Source organism: Nelumbo lutea, chromosome 7, assembly GCF_056320005.1.
Source record: "Nelumbo lutea isolate HS-2025 chromosome 7, American lotus-T2T, whole genome shotgun sequence".
NCBI classification, from domain to species: Eukaryota; Viridiplantae; Streptophyta; class Magnoliopsida; order Proteales; family Nelumbonaceae; genus Nelumbo; species Nelumbo lutea.
Genome location: NC_142690.1, coordinates 38,142,023 through 38,164,602, shown reverse-complemented (window position 1 = coordinate 38,164,602; position 22,580 = coordinate 38,142,023). Strand labels below are relative to the sequence as shown.

The window sequence follows — 22,580 nt, the reverse complement described above, 5'->3', positions numbered from 1 at the left end:
AATTTATCCCAACTTTGCCAATAGTGGTTATTGCCAAACTCCAATTGACCCCAAAAGAATTGAACGACTATTCTATGTATAAAGTTAATAACCTTCTTAGGAGGAGAAGTAGCAATATGAATGGGCATCATCTCAAGGACAAGTATTAAGAGAACAAACTTACCTCCTGAGGAGAGGGTTTTTGTTTTCTATCCTTCTAACTTTTTTGTTTTGGATTTTTCCAAGCAAAAACTTATAGTCACTATCCAAGTCCCCATTCTCTTTTCGGGAAGTTACTTATTCGGATAAGTACACTTACCTAGGTAATAAGTGTTTCATAGGAAATACTTATCCAAGTATTTACCCATGTTCTTTCAGTTCCCAAGTAAACAAGACAATGAACGTTTTAGTCATAAAAATCCATTATTAAAAGAGATAGTTTAGTCTCATCTAAGTGTTGGCAGTTTTCCTCTAGGTGATAAAGTTACTTACCACATGGGAGATGGGTATTACTTACCATGGGTATTTTGGCCAATGGGAACCAAAATGCCTTTGACAAACTTTCTCCCTCTCAAAATTCAAAAAACCAATGAACTCTTAGGGTGTTTTTTTTTTTCCAATTGGAGCTTATAGATATAAATGATAGGAAAATTGTTGTTCACAAAACCTATTAATGAGGGGTGATTTGGCCCTTTAGTGACATCATGAAACGTGGTACCCCAGAACTGTTACACAACACCTCAGTGCCATGTAAGCATTGACTTCGGGAGCACTTTGGGCACATCGCACCTGTCTCGATCTCCTCAACCCCACCTTAGTAGGCTGACCTGCAGATGCCTAGAAGGTGCTAGGTTAGTGTAAGAGGCGACTTGTCACCACAAACTTGACCGAGGCCTAGTTGATGACCTACACGACGTGACAGGCAACCTCCTTCACGAGTGGGTTATCATCTCCGGTTCCTCCGAGACCATGCCGCCATGTCAACGGAATTGACTCCCATCCCACCTGCTTCGGAGGTAACCAGATAAGCATTATCACTTTACGTGGAGTCTGTCTCCGGGCGTGAAACTACCTCTAAACGAGATGGGCCGATGATCTCGGACGTGCTACGTGAAGCCTACAACAACCTATGCCTATTAAAGGTGTCCCATTCCTTAAAAAAGGTACGCACGATATATCAATCACATCTCTCTTGCATTCTGGCTTTTTAAGCATCGAAAACTCTTCACTAACTTAAGCATTGGAGTGCCCACTCGGGGTACTCTGATATTGTTTCATTGCAGCTTGACTAGGGAACTTCACTTGCATGGCATCCAAGTTGTCATCCAGCAGGGAGCGACTAGATCATGCACCATTTATTGGCACCGTCTGTGGGAACTCGCTACGAAAAGCTAAAGTTCTCACCCGTTCACTAAGCCTTGAATTAATGGCATCCTCAAGCAATGCCAATGTCAACAACGTTGACACCATGTAGGTTGACAACACTACCACTAGGGGCAGAACCAGCCCGTATAAAATGTGGAGATTCCATCTATGACAATCAGACAGATTATTGTCCCCTGACACTACCAGGCATCTCGGATACCCAGGGGTTGAACCTTCCTCCTCTGCCTACTCTAATTGTGCCTCTCCCAATAGTTGAGCCCTTGGTGGTTCCTGTTGGGATTGATGGTCGCCAACTCTATGAGCTGGTGTAGTACATCTATGGGATAGACCTATAGAAGCAGACATGGGAGGGCCGCTTCATGGCTATAGATGGGATGTAGCCACTATTCGTGCCTAACACGAAGATGCCACAGGCACCACAATTGCAACAATAGTAGGTCGCTGATCAGGTCCCCACACCAACAGTGAACTAGAACTAGTAGCCTAGTGACCCTAAATCAAAACTAGAACCAAGTGCCGAGTCCCCCATCACCAGAATTAGAATCAGGAGGGAACCTGCACTTCGGAAGCTCGGGACTCCACCTACTTTTCATTTGAAGAAACTAGTCGATCAACTTCATCAGTTGGAACCACCACCACCGGTTCCACCGAGGAGTCTCGAAGAAGGAGTCGCAGATGCACCCACTGCATTGTAGGAAAAAGTCGAATCACCCTAAAGGATGAGGGGGAGGCAAAGAAAGAGGAAGCGAGAAAAGAAGAGGTGAACCAAATCACCTCATCGTCCATGCCGTATGTGTCTAGCACATCCCCCCTGGCGGCCGAGATCCTTGCAGCCCCCCGACCCAAGGATTTTAAGGCCCCCCGACATAAGAGATTAGACAATGACCAGGTTATGAGCAAGCGGAAGAAGAAAAGTAGGTCCCCCAGGCGTATAAGATCGCCTCGTAATAGATGTAGCAGGTCGCCCCACTACAGGATGAGATTTTCATAGAGAAGTAGTAGACCGTCAGGACGACGTTCCCAAACTAGACCTAAAACTACACTCCCCTAAATGCTAGGAGGGAGATTCTAGTGGACATTAAGTCTGCCGAGTAATTGAAGTGGCCACCTCACCTCAAGAGAGACCCATTGAATTGGAATTAGGATAAGTTTTGCCACTTTCATAGAGAGAGAGAGAGGCCATGGCACTGAGAATTGGTGTAACCTCAAAGATAAGAACGAGGAGCTGATCAAGGGAGGCTACTTGAAAAAGTTCATCAAATAGGACGACCGTGACCGCCCTACTAATCAATTAAGGAGAAATGAGCCTCCACCGAGGAGAGATTAACCTCCACATGACCCACCGCAAGAAGACTGCCCGCTTCGGGGAGTTATCAATATGATCCTGACTGGGCGATAGTTGCTAGATGTAGCTCGGTCGGTAGAAATTCAGTTCGGGAGTTGGTTCACAAAGAGAAAAATCTGTCGAAGTGCTCGTGTGTTGAAGAGATCATCTACTTCATAGAGGATGATGCATGTGGACCAAGGATTATTTAGGTGTAAATGTTGGGCCCAAACTTGACCAATGTTGATTGGTTTAGGGGTTCACTACCTTGGGCAGTGAATTCGGCCTAGCCTCTTTTAGGGGTTGGGCCAAACCCATGTGGGCTTATGTAACATCATTGTGGGGTCCCATACTATACAATATTAGGCCTAAAGTGTCCTTGCAACATCTTGGGTCATGAGCCTTTGAAGTAGATGGGCCTAAGGCCCATAATTAAAAAGATTAAGTAAGCTGTCACATGACAACTTCATGTGCTCTGGGTCGAATATGGGTTTGGAGCACCTATCCTCTCAAGAGGATAAAGCTTATCTCTTAATAGAGTCTAGATCCAAATTAGATTTGGATAATCTCCTAATTTGATTAGGAGAGTGCTCCATAAGGAGATAAAAGAAGAAGAGGGCGAACAAGACTAAAACACCTTTCTTTTGTTCTCTCCTCTTTCTCTTTGTCTCTCAAGAAACCCTATCATTGAAGGGATGAGAGGTCCATCATATGGATGGCCGAACCCTACAGGTAGGTTGGGCGAAATTTAAAAAATTTCTCTCTCCCATATCGGAATCACATTCCCTATTTTAGAAAACTGTATTTTCAAAGATCAATCTTAAACCTAAACTAGAACAGATCTGAAACCAAAAGGTAGGAGAGGGATATACCTGATATGGAGTAGTAGTAACTCCCAACGAAGGTGTTCACGCCCAAGGAGATTACCAAAGGCTGCTCCCAATGAAGATGACACAGCGTAGGGTGGAGTAGAATCAGCACGATGGCTCTTCAGCAAGAACCTGATTCTTCACCAAGAATCTGATGGAGGGCGAGTGAGCACGACTTCAGATCACCTTTTTCTGCCAAAAGGTGATATCAAGAACCCTTTCTTGATCGCTCCTACAAGTGGAGATCAAACTGGTAATGGCAACAATAATAGGAGAAGGCAAGAGCAGAAGATGGCGTCAGTCCAACTGTATGCTGTGTTCTCTCTTGAATCAGTAAGACTGATGATGAATTGGAGGTTCGCCTTGCTCCTCTATTTATAGCCTTAAAGAGAGCATCTCCTAATCCCATTAGGAGTTTCCTAATCCAAATCTTGTATTTGGATCTTGACTCTCTTTAAGAGATAAGGTTAACCCCCTATCTGTAGATAAAGATAAACCTCCTAATCTAATTAAGCATAACTAAAAGAAATCCAACATGTTTCTACACCTGAACCATGCATGTTTGACATGGGAAAGCCAATATGAATAGCTCTTTGGGCATTTGGAATTGAAGTCCAAAATATGCTTTGATATTGGGAGTTGGGTGAACCACCTAATTTGAGGATTAGGGGCATATTGGAATTAGAGCTCCCATTTAGGATGTAATGCAATGATTGTAGTGATGCTGATATGAAGATGAGGCAATGCAATTGTAACGAAAAGATGCATGATTTTCAATGTAAGAGATGAGATAGTTGATGATTACATACCTGGTGCTTACTTGTGTTGAAGCTTGATGGTTGGTATTGATGATATATGATGGAGTAGATAGTGATGATGGATTACATGAGATGTTGAAAAGCTTTTTATTTATTTATTTTTTGTTTGGAGAAATATAAACACATTACTTATTGAAAACACTTTTTTTTTTGTTGTTGGAATTTTCTTGTCTTAGAAGCACTACTTGAGTTATTGAACTATGCTATCAGCATGTTGCACACATAGAATTAATCCAAACTACTAACTTAGGAGCTTAGTCACTTCTTCAAGATATAAATGTCACCAAAATTTGGCTAGATCCTAGCCTTGTCGTAAGATTAGTCATTCATGTTATCCTCGATTTTGGATCATGTAACAAAGCTTAACATAAGTCACACCCTCAAATTGAGTTTCTTTCACTTAGCTATGCATAGTTTGTATCATCTCCCCTCTTTGAGCTCAGATTGAAAGGATTAGGGCATTCTTCCATCATTGCTCATGGCATTTATTTTTGATGCCCTATCTTTTTACTAGATTCTCTTTCAGGTTTTGATCCAACAAGTTTGTTTCTCTCATTTTGGCCTCTTTTTTTCTTTGTTTTTCTTTGCTTTTTTGTGCCTTATTTTTTGCCTGAGTCACTCTTTCGGGTTTTTAACTTAGTAGGCTAAAGAGATTTCCTTCCTTTAGAATGGATGTATTTAGAACAAGGGTCAAGACTGCCTACATACTTGATGTGGGATCAAGCCTGCGTAGTTTCGGGAGAAGTTGATTCTGATCATAAGTGGTTGGTAGCCTAATGAGATTTAGAGAGGAATTTTGTTTGGGACAACATGTAGTTTGACATTTAGGTTAGGAAGGGAGGGAGCAGAGGATATAAGGTTTCTTTGATGGTTTGTGGGTTAGTGAAAAGGACACTGAGGTGTAAGTGTTCAAGGGTCACTTTCTTGTGAGAATTGTAGGGTTAGTTTTTTTAGCAAGAGAGTTTCTTAGAGTCGTATAAGCTATTTCCTTTGGATTAAGGCTTTCATTGCCCAAGGGTCCAAGGAGGACTTTTACTTAGAATGAAGTGTTGCTTAGGGCTTAGTTGAAGAAATGAAGTGATAAAAGGCTTAAATTGATGTGGCACTAAAGGGCCTATTGAGGGGTTATGAGTGCACTTAAGGGCCTATTGTTCGGAACATGATAGATTGCAACTTTGACTTATCTTGTGCTTGGATTTCTCTTTTTTTTTTTTTTGTTTTTTTAGTTTTCCTTAGAAAATTTTTGTCAAGACTAAACTTTTTTTTTCTCATAACCATGTTGCCCCTAGTTTGGGTGGAGGTTAGTGAGTATTTCTCAAAAGGACCCAAAGGAAGGTGAAAGGGTGTAAAAAGGAAAATATTTTTGGTTTTTTTTCAAAAACTTTTGAGCCAAAGTGACTTACAAGGAATTAAAATGTGATCATGGGTGGTTCAAGGTAAGTATTGGGCAAAATATGGCCTCCCCTTTTGTGGATCCCTCAAGACTTTCGTTGCCCCTTACCTAAGACATAGGTGGTTAATTCCAAGAGTCCTTGTCTCACTTGAATTTTTCTTTTTTTTTTCTTTTTTTTTTTTTTTGCATTGCCTAAACAGATTGAAAAGGTGAACTATTCACTTAGGTAATGGTTTAGGGATCAAATTTCATGGTTCATAGAAGAAGGGTTAAGGTCCATTCATGGGTTGCAAGTGGTAAATGTGTAAATATAATTGGCTCAATAGGGGTAACAATCAGTCAAAAGTGGCCTCTAACCTTAATATAGGTGGCTCAATGCGTTTTTTTTAATCTTTTTTTTACCTTTTTCTTTCATTTTTATTGATTTTTTTTGTAAGCACCTTAAGCTTAAGAAGTCCATTCATCCTTGAATTGATGACACTTGGTACTTGCTGCATGTGGTTCTATTTAGATGTGATTATGAGGATTGACATTGAGAATTGATAGGATGATTTATCATGTTTTTAATTTTATGATGCTATGATCTGAATGATAATCTGTTATGATGATCAAATGTCTTGTCATGATGCAAATCAAAGTTTCTTGTCATGATTAATTAAATGGTCTTTATTACTATTTGAATTTGAGATTGAATTTGTTACTCAAAGATCAATTAAAGGTGAAGCATTGGTTGATACCCAAGCGGATCATCCTATCCATACAGGTTGGGAAATACATGAAGACCTCTTAGATGAGGAGATTTTTTTTTTATGTTGACTTGCCTACTCCATGGGAACTATTTTTTGATGTTGCCTGAAAATATGTTGTAGGAGCAAGCATTGTGTTTGTCTCCCCACAAAGGGAGTGTTGGAAGGGTTAGGATCCATCATATGGATGGCCGGACCATGCTAGATGGTTGGGTGATATTTCAAAAATTTTCTAATCCCTTTGGGAATTGAATTCCTTATGTTTTGAGAAACTGCATTTTTTAGGATCAATCTTACACTAAACTGGACCAAGTTTGAAACCAATCAAAGAGGGAGATTTATACCTGATACGGATACCAAAAATGTAGATCCCAAGGTGGAAGTTCACACCCAAATCAGTCATAAAACCAGCCTCCACTGAAGATGGCACAGTGTGTAGGTGAAACTCATTCAGCAACACAGTTTTCAACAAAACTGCAATCCAACTGCTTGGATCGAACTGGGGAAGGTATGCTTGAAGTTCTTCTGAATTTTTATTGCAAAAATCAAAAGAAAACTGATATCTATTAGTCCCTGAAAGCCTAGGTCATGATAGGGTTTCTTGGAAGACAAAAGAGAAGAAGAAAGAACAAAAAAGAGTGGTGTTCTAGTCTGGTTCTCCCTTTTTTTCTTTTATTTTTTTATGGAGCACTACTCCTAATCAAATTAGTAGATTATCCAAATTTAATTTGGACTTGGACTCTATTAAGAGATAAACTTTATCTTCTTAAGAGGGTGGGTGCTCTATACCCATTTTCAAACCCAGATTCGACTCAGAGCTTAAGTTATCATGTGACAAATTACTTAATCTTATTAATTATGGGCCTTAGGCCCATCATCTATAAGGCTCATGACCCAAGGGTGTTGCATGGCCAATTTAGGCTTGATTTGTATGGCATGGGACCCACAATGAGCTTACATAAGTCCACATGGATTCGGCCCAGCTTCTGTTAAAAGGCATGACCGAATTCACTATTAAACACAATGAACCCCTAAGCACATCACTATGGGCTCAATATGGGCCTAACATTTACACTTAAATGATCATTGAATTCAGCCATCCTATGAAGACCCAAGGATAATGGACTTAAGTAAGATAAATCTCTTAAGGTAACCAACCCTTAATGGTCTCTTACACTTAAACTCTCGGCTCATAATGATCAAACACTACCCAACAGGGAATGACCTCTCCCCTGCCCCTACAAGGTATAGTGTCACACTCTCTGTTCGGATGGATAATGGGAATTAAAACTTTTTGCAGACATTTTTCATAAAACATATTTTATATATATATATATATATATATATATATATATATATATATATATATATATATATTCTTACACACAAAACCAAAATCTCAAACACAATTGAAATCCACTGCCGGTAGTTTAGGTTTCCATCAGAGAGAGTGTAAGCCCTATCATTCACTTTGTCCGACAAAGGGGCCAATCCTATCACTATGATCACCCACTTAAGTGAATTCTTAGACTTCCCCAACATACCTAGGTTTTGACCCTCAATAGATCTCACTGATTGGCATATCAAAGACAACCCAATCCAACACATAGTGTAGTACCATAATCAAGTCTAGGGGGTTATGTGTAACTTTTTAGTTTTGCCCATCAATCTCTAAAGTCCAAAGCATAATTGGAAAATGGTCCAAGTTCAGTGTTTCAATGAAACACACACTACATGTGCTTTGGGTCTAACCCTAGCAGTTGAGACAAGCTGCCCCAACTTCTTTGGCAGCACATTAGTGTTAGCCTTGGCAGGATAAACAAACTCCCCAAGTCTATCCGACGGTTGAGAACATTCTAAACTAACACGAGACTCATAAGTGTCTAGTTTAAGGGGTAATTTCACAAAAACATACCAATATCAACATGAAACAATAATTTACTTTTATTCATTTATAATAAATGTTTTTGTACGTTAATCTGATTAGAGCTAAGGGCATGCACAGTCTAACAAGGAGGTCTTACCCTTCTCATTTGTCTTTACTAGTTTATTCTCTAATAATGTGGGGCGAATCTGGTTTATAATCTGATTATGATCAGCAGTAGGATAATAAGTCTTATCCACTTAAGAGTCCAGATCCAAATATCAGAATTGGATCAAGAGACTCTTTCCTAATTGGATTAGGAAGCTGATCCAAAGAAGGTTATAAATAAGGGGGTGAATTCCTTAATTAACACAATTCAGCATTTTGCAGTTTTCTCCCTTAGCTCTTGCCACCCCTACCTAGGTCGATCTCCACTCTTGGATCTGATCAAGAATAGTTCTTGATATTATTTCTTTCTAGAAGAAACAATCTAAAGTCGTGATCACACACACCCTACGTGATTCTTGTTGAAGAATTAGGGTTCTTGTTGAAAAACCTCTTTGCTGATCCTGCCTCAACATAAGCTGTCATTTTCAGTGGAGGCGGGCTTTGGTGACCTCTTTGGGTGTGAACACCTACGATGGGAGTTATTATTATTCTGTGTTAGGTATATCCCTCTCCCTCTTTTGGTTTCAGGTCTGGTCCAGTTTGTTTCAAGAACGAACCTTGAAAAATACAATTTTCCTAAATCAGGGAATATGATTCCCAGATGGGAGAAAGGAATTTTTGAAATTTCGTCCAACCACCGTGCATGGTTCGGCCATCCATATGATGGATCTCCAATCACTTCAATAAAAGTACAATATGGAGCATGTTGGATATTATTAGTATACCAATCAAAGACATTTTCCCGCAAAGAATGTACAAATTACTTCACCCTTGGGTCACCATGAATCCTCGTATTGTTATTGAAAGAATGGTAGGATCAATCTAATGGACGCCAAAAAGATTGCGGAATGGGTGGGCGAATTTCAAAAATTTTCTTTCCTTCTTCCAACTAGGAATCGTATTCCCTAAATTAGAATACAATATTCAAAGATCCTACTTGAACCATAATCGAACTAGATCTGAACCAAAAGGTAAGGGAGGAATTATACATGATCCAGAAAAGCAGTATCTCCCAAAGTTGGTGTTCACGCCCAAAGAGGACACCAAGATCCGCTCTTGCAGAAGATGACACATCTGTAGTTGGAACGGAACTAGTAGAGTGCGTCCTACACACTGGATCCTTCGCAAGAATCCTTTGGAAACTCTGAGCACCAAATCTTTTTCAGTCTTTTATGCAAGATTGATGTCAAGAACTGATTTCTTGATTTCTTTCTTCTTCAAAGATCGAATCTTGTCAGAAAGAGAGGTGGCGGCTAGAGGAGATCTCCTGAGACGAAGATGGATGAATTGCTTCTCTTCTCTCTGGAGTGTGTATGAGATCCTATCTCAATTTGCAGGAAGCTTTCTTGCTTGCACACAACCCTAGGTTCAAAAATCTGATTATGTTCACTTAGGGTTTCTCCTCTTTTCCTCTTTATTAAGAAACCTCCTAATTAGGAGTTATCCCAATCCAAATCAGTATTTGGATAGGGGATGATCTTAATCCTATCTGTAGATTAAGTTAGCTTAATCCTGATCTTATCAGGAGGTTATCAGATTTAAATCTGATTTGAATTTGGTCTCCCAGAGTGGATAAGGTTAAAGGCCCAATCATTTTGCTAAATTTAATCCCAGATTCGCCCCATAGATGGGTGATCATATCAGCCTAGCTCGAAATGGGCTTTTGGCCCATTAAGTATTTAATGCTTAACTAGTCTCCAATCTGTTGCCCAGTTGGGCTTCTTTGTATGGCGTGGGACCCAAGCATTGATCTACACACCAGCCACATGGGTTCGGCCCAGCCTTTATCACAAGGCCCAGCCGAATTCACTGAAAGAGCTCAGTGAACCCCTGGGCCCATCACATGGACCCTATGGGCCCAACACTTACATTAAGTGGTCATTGGGCCAAACCATCTTATAAAAACCTAGGGACTATGGGCAGGTGCAAGATTAGCCCATCGGGTACTGTCCTAAATGGTCTTACACTTAACCTCTCAGCCCTTAATGATCTAGCATTGCCCGACAAGAGAGCACTTCTCTCTCGGCTGCAAGGAATAGTGTCGCACTCTCTGCTCACATGGATCCTGGGAAATAAAACCATTTGCAAACACTTTGAAACCGATATATATATCATATATAAATTTTGCAAAACAAAATTCCAACGATTGAAATCAACTGCCGGCAGTTTGGTTTCCATCACTCACAAGGGGTTGATCCTGTCACTATGATCACCTACTCAGATGAATTCTCAAACTGCCCCAACATGCCTAGGTTTTGATCCCCGCTAAGGATCTCACTGATTGGTATATCAAAGACAGCCCGATTTGACACCTAGTGAAGTGTCATAATTGAGTCTAGGGGTTAGGTGTAACTTTCCAGTTTTGCCCATCTATCTCCAAGGTCCAGGGCAATACTGAAAATCTGGTTCGATTCAAGGATTCGAGTAACCCCATACTGCATGTGCCTTGGGTCTTACCCTGGTGGCTGAGACAGGCCATCCCAACACTTGGTGGCACACCAGTATCAGCCTTGGCAGGATAAATCTCCACAGACTTATCCAATGGCTGTGAACATTTAAAACTAACACGAGTCTCTATAAGTGTCCAATTTTTAGGGTCTTACACAGAATTAAACCAAACAACATGAATCGAACATGCACTTTATTTATTTACACTAAATATCAAAAGTACATCAAATCGGATTGAAGCTAAGGGCATACAAAACTGTCTATCAGTTATATGTTTTTACAAAATGTACAATATGTTGTTTGAGGATTGCCTTTTCCATCAAATTGTTGAAACTTTGGTGGTTGGTATTCCAAAGGCATGTGCATGTTTTCAATATGCTTAGTGTAGGGCTTGGTGTAGACTGCAGATGATTGTGAAATCCCTCTATATTGCGTTCATATTGTATCTGCTATCATATTTTGGAGTTGTTGCACAAATAGGATACAATCCAAACATGATGGGTGTCATGTGTAGCAATTTGTTTTTGTGAGTCCTCGTGTACAAGGTTTACCTGTGGAATAAGAGAAGTGAAGTGATTTGGAAATCCTTCTTTTTGACGTCCTTTGTTAGTTTCACAATAGTTGTGGTCATTTTAGCAAGTTGCTCTTCAATGATTGTAGCCCATGCCACCATGACAGGAATGGCAAAAGAATACCCCAAGAATTCAGAAAAGATTTGGTTATGAAACACTCTATGGTTCAAATAGAAGGGCCTATACTAAGGCCTTTGAAAAAATTTGAGTTTATGGGTGTAAGGCTCATTTAGGAGCCCATGAAAATTTTAATGTCTATAATTCCCAATGCATGGTCAGATGTGATTGTGAGGTTGGTCTGAGGAGCACATTCCAATTCCCAAAAGGCACACCTCTAGCCCTGGTGATGGTGAGGAGCCACCAGCCTGAGATTCCCAAATGTATTTCATCATCATTGTGCTTCGTTGAAACATAATATTCTCAGCAACAAGGTAAGTTGAGTAAAATCCAACACCGAACTTCCTAGTCGTGCTCACATCAGTGCCAACAACTAAGGCCTTCATGAACTTTTTGGTTTTAGACCTTGCAATGGTTCCAAGTAGGGTTGGATTCGAGCCAAGCAAAGCCGAATGGTACTAGGCTCGAGCTCGGCTCGAGACTGTTCTACAAGGCTCAAGCTTGGTTCAAGCCAGAACTTTGAGCTCGAGCTTGGCTCAAGTAAGATCATAAGCTCGAGCTCGGCTTGGCTCAAGCTCGATTTTGACAAAAAATATTTTATACAAATAAAAAATTATATAAAATTTTTTATTTGATATTTAAAAAATACCTCATGAGTTGAGCTCTATTAGGCTCGAGCTCGGCACGTTTAATAATCAAGCCAATGAATTGGGCTCGAGCTCTGTTGAAACCGAGCCGAGCCGAGCTCAAGCAGCTCGTGAAAAGCTTGGCTCATTGCCGCCCCTAGTTCTAAGATTGTTTACCAGATCAGATTTTCTCATTCCAATGCCACTATTAATGTGTCAATGGACTGATTTTGGGTTGAACCCCATCCAAATCAAAATCAATTTGGACCATTGGACAAACTGATGATACATGTTGAATTGGACTAGTTCAAACTTAATGGTCCGAAGTATTTATTGGATTGGATTGGACCTAGTCCATCCGTAATGGATTTATATTGGATTGAATCAGGTTGAATCAATATCTAGTCCATTAATAGAAGATAAGAATACAAGTATCAATGGACAAGATTTTGGTTAGAACCAATTTGAATAGATTGGACAGTCCAGACATTGAATTGGACCGGTTCAAAATGGTCCAAAATATTCATTGGATTGGATTGAACCAGGCCCATATGTAATATACTCATATTGGATAGGACTAAATCCGGTCCACTTGTCACCCCTAGCCACAACCAATAGTGGAGATAGTGTTGTCGGTCTTGTCAAGAACTATATGGATGAAGAGCTAAGATTGTCCATCCACCTTGCTCTTTGTATGTCAATGATCATCGGAACTTGGAAGCATTATTGATGAGCTCTCGAAGAAACATATTCTTTTGCATCATTCATTACCTAAAAGAAGAGACAAATTTGCCCAGCATTAAACTAGTAAACTCAACTCATAAGGAGGGTATATTGAAATATTCCGTTTGACATAAGAGCTGAAACATGTGATAGGGGAGGTATCGATTCATTTTGAAAAGAGAAGGGAGTTCTTTGTAGGTTTTAGTTTTGTACCCTGAAAAGAAATTGCATTAGCCTTAAGACTTTTGTAGGCCATTATTCAAACTTCAAGCAAATCGAATGACCTGCATTCTCATGACTCAAATCTGAGTGATTGATTGCATTAGCTCATGACCTTTCTCAATAATGAGATAATTTCCAATTAACCGATTGTCATAATCTCATGACATGCATTATCTTAGGACCTACTGTTTTTAACTCATGCTCGATTAATTGTGAAATGCAATTGCTGCTCGTACAGTGGCAAATGTTGACAAGGTTCAAGGTATAATACAAAAGAGTATATTAAAAGGACAATTTCAGTAAAATTATATATGGATGGATATTCAAAGTTGGGGTGCCAAATTTTTAAACCATCCCTCTAATCCACCCAACTCACCCATTAATTAACGGGTTGGGTTGTATCCATTTAGCCTGGGTCACACGCGAGTTGATTAATCCAATAAAGGGCAATTTAATGGGTCGGGTCACAGTCATTCAATGGGTAACCATTAACATTTACTATTTACTATTTCAGTTTTCTGCTTTGCCCCTCTTTCATTCTTTCAGTAAAATATATTTCATTTTAATTTTGCAACTCTATCTCTTTAGCTTATAATCAAATCATTTTTTTTTTTCATTCAGCACCAACTTCTCTCTTACTAACTAATCTCATCTGAACATTAAAAAAATTGAAAACAATAATTGTTCTCCACTTTTGTCTCTTGGTGCATTGAAGACCGACAATTTTCACTCTTCCGCTTTTTTCCACTTCTGATCAATGGAAGAGTCTTCATCAGTTGGTGTCAAATAGACCTGTACATCCTGTAAATGGGCCATGTCGCCGGGTTTGTACTAGGCTTTATCTCTTTATTAATAGAAATATCTAGACCTGAATCTAAGCCCAGCCCTTATATAAAGCCCAAAGTCTGATCTGAACACAAAAAAACTTTTATCTACACTGTAATTTAATAAATTAATATGTTCAAACTAGGCTCAAGCCAGTCTTATTTGAGAAAGCTTGAGTTCGAGATCATGACCTTGAAGTTATGTTCAAGCCCAACTTGGGCTACTCAGCCCATGAACAGGTCTAGTGTCGAATCAATCAATTGTCTGGAAACCCTAAAGTCCATACTTCTTGTCTTTGTCATTGTCACTCATGAACGATACACTCATTTCTTGCTTGTTCTCTTCTTCAATTTCTTCATTTTACGGTTCTAAATTATTTTTTTTTCATTTTGTATCTACATTTGTATTTTTTGTAATTTTTCTTGTTTCCTATAAATTTTGTTATTTTTCAAATTTTATGTTTATTTATAACTTTTGTTATATTTTATTGTATTTTTTGTTTTTTGTTTTCCATGTTTTTTTATAATATTTGTTATATTTTTCTGTAATTTATGTTATAATCAAATGTTTTAAAAAATGACCCGGAATCGGAACCATTCTGGCCACTGGTTTTTGGGTCAACGGTTCAACTGTCCAGTCTGAACGGACGGCTTGTTCTGACAAAATAAACTGAAAAAAATAATTAAAATTTAAAAATGGCCAAAAACCATTGAACGGGTTGACGGTTCAACTGCCCGGGTCAACGGTTCGCTGATTGATTCAGTGGTTTTTGGCTAGGGGCCGGGTTTGGGGTAAAATGGAACCTAGTTGCCTGAACAGTTTCTGGGCTAAACGGTCCAACTGTCTGGGTCAACGGCGGTTCAAAAACCATGTTATAATCTATGTATGTAGGATTAATGGGTTGGGCGGGTTGGATTGGGTTATGGCGGTTTTGGGTTAAACCCAACCCATTTAAATTTTTCTAAAATCATTAACATGTTACACTGGTCACGCAGATTGGGTTGAAGCTCAACCCAAACCCAATCCAATCAAACTCTCCCAATTTCCACCCTTAATGCTAGAACAAATCAAATAAATACATTAACATAATTTTAATTAATTAAAAATGGATTATCAATGGGTTAGGTCTACTTAACAGAACCAAACCAACCAAAACGATTGTTGGTTCTAGTTCTGTGGTTTTGTCCCAATTAATAATTGGGCCTGAACTCTTTTGCTATTGTAATTTTGTTGTATTGTGTCCAAAAGGGTAAATCTTGTATATAAGATTTTTGACTAAAAACATTGTTTTATCAACATAATCACTTCTATTAACGTTATATTATCGAAGCTAAAGTTTAAAGTTGGTATTTTTATAGGTAATGAAGATCTCAAATATAATCGTGTCCAATAGGGTAAGACCCAACTCCCCAATAAATGAATGGGATTGTTCTTGGCCTGTCATGTGGAACGGATTATTAACCTGTGACATTCGCAGCTCCAATTAAAAATAAGTTAAATACAAACAAAAGATATATTTCCTTTTCCAACAAAACCAATATAACTAATATATGCACTTATGAATATTTGTTTTTCCAATAAAACCAATATAACTTTTATTAACATTTATGAACATAAAAATTTTATCAATATCAATATTTTAGCAGACATACATTAAGAGCCGTTAAGATATAGAATCTATATTGTAACCATGACAAGTAATCAGAGCATGGCCTAGTGAATGTATACTCTCTTGATAACTTTTTACAGAAGCCAATGGGCCAAATCATCCTTCCATGGTTCTCTTTAAACCTAGTTGATTGCATTCTGTTTTTCATAAAAAAAGCCCCTAGTTGATTTAACTTCAATTGGTTATTAATTATATATTATATTTTTGGTCAATGCATACAAGTTCAAAATCTTTCTTATTGTTTTCCCTGATTAACAGTTCATCTTGATTCTTGGCATATTACATATTTGAAACTTCTAGAGGGAGGAAAAATAATCAGTCTTAAGGCTGTGTTTGGTTTGAAGGAAAAGGTAGGGAAGGGTAAGGAAATCTATACAAACTTCGTTTTCCCTACCTTTCCCTCCAAACCAAACACAGCTCCCAAATGCAATTACACATGGGGCAAGTCAACACAAATGAATCAATTTAGGTCATTAGTTTCTGCTCCGGCAGATGATCCTAGCAAAAGTGAACAAACAAGAGTAATGCATGGCGTACAGAGCTATGCTGAGACATTAAGGCTGCATTCGGCATTCCTTGTTTTAAGGACTCATCTCCTTTTTGCAGTTAAAATGCCCTTATGAACAATGAGTTTTTAACAGTAAAAAGGAGATGAGTCCTTAAAATAAGGAATGCCAAGTGCAGCCTAAATCTCTTGTTTTAGTTCCACTCGATTGCATAATCTGTTCTCCAGACACCTAATGTTAGAAGTAGAAAAAGGGCGCTGGACGTCTAAATGCAAACAGTGACATATTTCTTGTCCCAAGGAAACGAGGAAAAACATTCTAAAAATTGGATTCGTAGGGGAATAACCAGATTCTTAAATAAACAATTTGATCTTTGCTTGGCAGTATATTCATCTGGCCTTGAGAATCCAAGTTAAAAGACTTCTAAAGTTGCAACTCCCATGTTCAAGAAGGTATTTGCAATGAAAGCGTTCTGCTTATATTATTCACGATAGACACAAAGAGGTACCTACACAATCTCTCAATATCAAAACAAGATGAACGTTACATAGTTCATGTAGCCGAGGAGCACAAACATTTTAACTAGTGGCGACAGGAACATCAGATTGTGCACCCCACTCGGTCCAAGATCCATCATAAACAGGAACATCATGCTTCCCAAGCCGGTGAAGTCCCTGAAATTAGAAGCATAAGCTCTTCTTGTTCTAAAATATCATAATTAAAAAAGTAGTTGACAAATTCAAATGAAAATATTACCAGTGCAAGAATACATGCAGTTACGCCAGTGCCACAAGAAGTAATGATAGGACCGTCCAAAGAGATACCTGTAACATAATATGTATGTTATGAAAGTGTAAATCAACTGATAGGGGCTTGCAATGAAACACCAATTATATTTCAAAGATCAAACATACAGAAGAAGCTAAAAAAAGAAGAGAAAAATGTAACTAACTAATTCATATCCATGGTCATGAGGATGACATTTTCTTTTAAAATTAGAGAAACTTTTGTGTAACCTCTTTCCACTAAAACAATGGTGGAAGGTGCTTGTATTAAATACTCGAAAAAATCTATACGTACAATTATTTTCTTGCAAGCTTTACAAATCCATCTTACACTCTGCAATATGTGTGGAACCCACCTTTACCAACATAGATGTAAACACACTAAGACAGGGCCAGGAAACAGAGACCCTTGTTGCCTGGGAAATGTTTTTATATAAAAAAGCCTGATTAATTTTAGTTTGTTTTTCTAGTTTTTTATGAATTAGTCCTTACCCCTAGTAAGTTGCAACTAGAAAACATTAGAAGTGACCTATCATGAAAAACTCAAGCATTAAGAGTAGAACAAAAGCAGAGCATTGCACAATCTATGAATGAAAAACCTAAAATGTGTTTCTGAGCATGAATAAACAAGCTTAAAGGTAGAGACTTATTCTGTTAATGATAAAGCCCCTGTGATGTTAAATGTGGCAAATATATAGAACAGAGATAATGTATGTGTATGATAACTGCACAAACATATGGAAATTTATGTTACAACTTGAGAATAAAGGAAGAAAGAGAAGAAAAAGAAGGGAAAAGGTAGAGAAATATGTCTCCTACAGTAGTGAACAAAAGGAAAGTTAAAAAGGGTCTAAAGGAAGAAGATATGAACTGAACTCTTCTCCTTGCTGACCTGCACCGTTATTCCATTCTTTATAATGTGCAAAATATACAAAAATGCTCCTGTTAAATGATTCATAACAGGGGAAAATACAATGCTATGCTAAGAGACCAAAACGCCCCTTATGGGCATACATTTCAACACTGTTGGAGCATATATATATAATAGAGCTCCAACTTGTTACAAATGTAATCCATCTTAGTACGACACAAGCTCTTGGTAGCTGACAGCTAATTTTCTGACTTGACATAAGGAGTAACAATATCACCATTTATCACATTTTCTCTTACAAAATGACAATTGACTTCTATACGCTTGGTCTTCTCATGGAAGACCAGATTGGATGCAATGTGAAGAGAGACTTGATTATCACAAAATAATTTGATAGGTTTCCCTATAGGAATACCTATAGATGTTTCAGCCATATCAACTCACAAGTGGTGTGGACCATTGCTCTATACTCAGCCTCAGCAGTACTCCTAGCCGCTACACTTTGTTTTTTAATTTTCTAAGTAACGAGATTGCCACACAAAAGGATACAGTACCTTATAGTAGAACTCCTGTCCATTAAGGTTTAATTCTCCCCCTTTATTGTATAGTAATCACTGACCTAGAGCACTTTTGGATATCTCAACACTCTCACAACACCTTCCCAATGAATGATTGATTGTGGGGTTTTGCATGAACTGACAGAACCCCTACACCAAAGGAGATATTTGAGCGATGTGATGGTGAGATAAATCAATTTGCCATCAGGAACAAGGAAGATTCTCAAAGAAAGTGATGTCAGGAACAACAAATGACTTACGAAGGATAGGATCATAACATTCGTACCCCTTCTAGGTGCTAGAGTAGCCAAGAAAGACACATTGGATAGCTTGGGACTCCAGTTTATCACGCCTAGGGCCCAAGTGATGGACAAAACAAATACAGCCGAAAACACGCAGAGGGAGAGAGAAAGGGGACCTTGAGGGGAACATGACAAAAAATGGTTAGTCTTTAGTAAGGACAGATGTAGGCATGCGATTGAGCAAGAAGTATGAAGTGAGAACAACATCACTCCAATAGGTTTTAGGGACAGACATTTGGAGTGAAAAGGCACAAGCTATCTCAATAATGTGATGATTCTTCCGTTCAGGTTCAGCTACACTATTTTTCTGAGGTGTGTGGGAATAGGAAGATTGATGTATAATGTCTCAATTGTCAAAATAAGATTGAAAGGAACTATGGAAATTCTCCTTTGTATTATCAAAATGAAAACTTTAGTACAAACACCAAACTGATTTCAAATTTCAGCATGCAAGGAAAGGAAAATGGAGAAGAATTCTGAACGTTCTTTTGTTATTTATATCCATGTCATTCTTGAATAACCATCAATGAAGGGTAACATCAAAATCCATTATAAGAAGACACATGACTTGGACCCCAAACATCTAAGTTGACAAGATAAAAAACAACTTAAGACTATTATCTTCCCAGGGAACAAAAGTGACTCTATGATGCTTGCTGAGTTGGGACAATTCACAATCCAATTGAGATATCGATGCCAAACTAGGGACCAACTCCTGTGAATAGGCAACGCATCAGTAGAATCATTAATACCAATGTCATCCTCAATTATGACATGATTGGCCTAGGAAGAATCCTCAATTATGACATGATTGGCCTAGGAAGATGGAGGACCATGAAAATCATAACAGAAAGCAACTGTGTCCCTCTCTCAGCCACAATGTGTGCACTCTCTAATAGTACCACGACTACCACTGTTTCTTCCACCACCTCTTCCTTACTTCCACCACAACCACCTCTAAAATGACAACCAACACCTCTGACTGCACCTCTCCTCCTCCTAACGCTTCCACCTCCACCACATCTAGCTACTACCAAGACAGACTTCTCTGAAGTCTGAGCTCTCACAGGTTCAAACTTTGACCTCAATCTTGACAGGAATCTGACAACATTTAAATGTTCCCTTTGAGCTTATTGTACTTTCAAATCGGGTGAGAGAGATTGATAAACATTCAACTCATTCCATAGATTTTTGAAGGTAGCAAAATACTCCTCTACACTCTTATCACCTTGTTAAAGAGAAAAATAATCTTGATATAGTTCATAGATCTGTGTCACATTGTCTTGCCTAGAATACAATTGTTGGGCATGTTCCCAAATTTCCTTGGCAGGGTCCAGACACATGAGATTAACACTAATGTTGTTTTCCATACTATTCTATAAGGCAATCATAATTTGAGCATTTTCCTGTACCCAATAACCATACCCCTAAGACCCACTCTTAGGTTGATTTCCGTAACATTTTTCAACTTTCCTCTTGCAATTAAAGAATTTTCCACAGATTTAGTCCATGGTACATAATTAGTATCATTGAGAGTAACAGTATTTAACCAAGTGTTCAGAAAATCAGATTGCACTACTACAACAGACATGAAGATGGGCATTGCATATGTTAAGCCCTTGATGTTGTACTGTGATAATCAGGCTACAATTAATATAGCTCACAACCCAATTCAGCATGACAAATCAAAGCATATTGAGGTAGATACACTTCATACAGGAGAGAGCTGAGAAGAAAAACAGCCTTTTGAAATGAAAAGATTCTTCAAAATGTTGCAGAAAATTGATTGAGAATAGCAGAAATCAGGTTTCAAGAAGAGAGAAGAGGAAGAAGAAGGCGACAGCAATATGGGTTCAGAGAGAGATTTTCGAACATAACCTCCTCTTACACCCCTAATCCTATTTCATTAACTTAATTTTAGTAATTTACAGAGAGGCCCTTAGTTGGGCAGATAATTAAAAGACATAACGTACGAGAAAAAAACCCAGGTTGAGGCCCATTACAACAAAGAACATAAAGAAACAAAATAAGACAAACAGCCTATGGGCCATTCAGTCCATCACTCCCCCTCAAGCTGAGCATAGATGTCAATCATGCCAAGCTTGCCAGTATCATGCTGAAGTTTAGCCTTAGGGATGCCCTTGGTAAGGAAATCAGCTAACTGTCCTTCAGAAATAATGAAAGGTAGACAAACTTCTCCAGAAGCCACTCTTTCTCGAATGAAATGTCTGTCAACTTCAAAATGTTTGGTTGTCATGTTGCACTAGATTGTGAGCAATGTTGATGGCAGCCTGATTATCACAGTATAACATCAATGGCTTATCATGCTCAATACCCAGTTCATCCATCAAGGATCGAAGCCACAGGAGCTCAGAAACTCCATGAGCCATGGCTCTGTATTCATCTCCGACTGAAGATCTAGCAACAACTAATTGTTTCTTGCTTCTCCAAGAAACAATATTACTTGCCACCAAGCTACAGTACCCAGAGGTAGATCTTTTGTCATCGATATTTCCGGACCAATCAGCATCTGTGTAAGCTTCAAGTTTCATATGATCATGCTTAGCAAATAGAATTCCCTTTCCAGGAGAACCCTTCAAATAACACAAAATTTGTTCTGTTGTTGCCATGTGAGTGTCCTTGGGAGCATGCATGAACTGACTAATGCAACTAACAACATATTATGCAATGTCTGGCCGAGTCATGCACAGATAGAGTAGTTTCCCAAGTAGCCTATGGAAGACTCCCTTATCTTTCAACAATACTCCGTCTGAGGCAGAGAGTTTATGACTCATATCAATAGGAGTAGCAACTGGTCTAGCACCCATCTTCCCTGTTTCAGTGAGCAAGTCAAGTACATACTTTCCTTGAGAGTATAATGATTCCGTCCTTAGATCGAGCAACTTCTATGCCAAGAAAATATCTCCAATTCCCCTAGATCTTTGATCTCAAACTCTGTATGAAGGAAATATTTAAGATCATTAATTCCTAATACATCATTACCAGTCACAACTATATCATCAATATACACAATCAAATATACTGCCAAAGAGCCTCTCCTCTTCACAAAGAGGGTATGATCAGACTGAGTCTATACATAGCCAAAGTTAACAAGGGCAGCCCTAAACTTTTCAAGCCATGCCCGAGGGGACTATGTAAGTCCATAAAGAGATTTCTTCAGTTTGTAGACTTTCCCTTCCATATCTGATTCATACATCCTGGAGGAAGAGACATATAGACCTTCTCATGTAACTCTCCATTCAAAAATGCATTCTTTACACCCACCTGGTAAAGTGGCCAATTTGAGTGTGCAGCCAGAGATAACAGAACTCTCATAGAAGTCATCTTTGCAACAGGAGCAAATGTCTCCAGATAGTCAATTCCATATGTCTGTGTGTAACCTTATGCAACTAGCCTAGCTTTGTACCTTTCAATGGTGCCATCAACATGATATTTGATGGTAAAAACCCACTTACATCCTATTGGTTCATTCCCTTCAGGCAAATCAACCATTTCCCAAGTGTCATTCTTATGCAAGGCATCAATTTCTATTCTCATAGCATCCCTCCATTCTGGAATAGTAAGAGCTTTTGACACAGACCTGGGTATTGGGTTAGAAGCAACGGAAGAAAGATAGCCAAAATATGAAGGAGAGAGCAAACTATAAGAAAGGTGTTTGGAAATGCAATGTGCAATACACTTCCTTTTACCTTTCCTGATAGCAATAGAGACATCAAGGTCTGTGAAGGATGGCTCCAAAGGAGCTGTATCAGTACCTATTGTCTCTTCTATGACTGGAAGTGCAGGAGG

General features: G+C 38.7%; 1 protein-coding gene across 2 annotated transcripts in view; it reads right to left on the bottom strand.

Annotated features, from left to right (window-relative positions):
- Positions 1 to 16,608: 16,608 nt before the first annotated feature.
- Positions 16,609 to 22,580, bottom strand: part of LOC148846132 (thiosulfate/3-mercaptopyruvate sulfurtransferase 1, mitochondrial-like) — a 66,995-nt gene continuing 61,023 nt past the window's right edge. For both annotated transcript variants that reach the window (XM_088952908.1, XM_088952909.1), the window contains 2 exons: positions 17,012 to 17,079; positions 16,609 to 16,929 (listed from right to left, as the gene is read on the bottom strand). In XM_088952908.1, the coding sequence (XP_088809034.1) occupies positions 16,834 to 16,929; positions 17,012 to 17,079 (164 nt within the window). In that variant the 3' untranslated portion in view covers positions 16,609 to 16,833. The remainder of the gene's footprint in view (positions 16,930 to 17,011; positions 17,080 to 22,580) is intronic.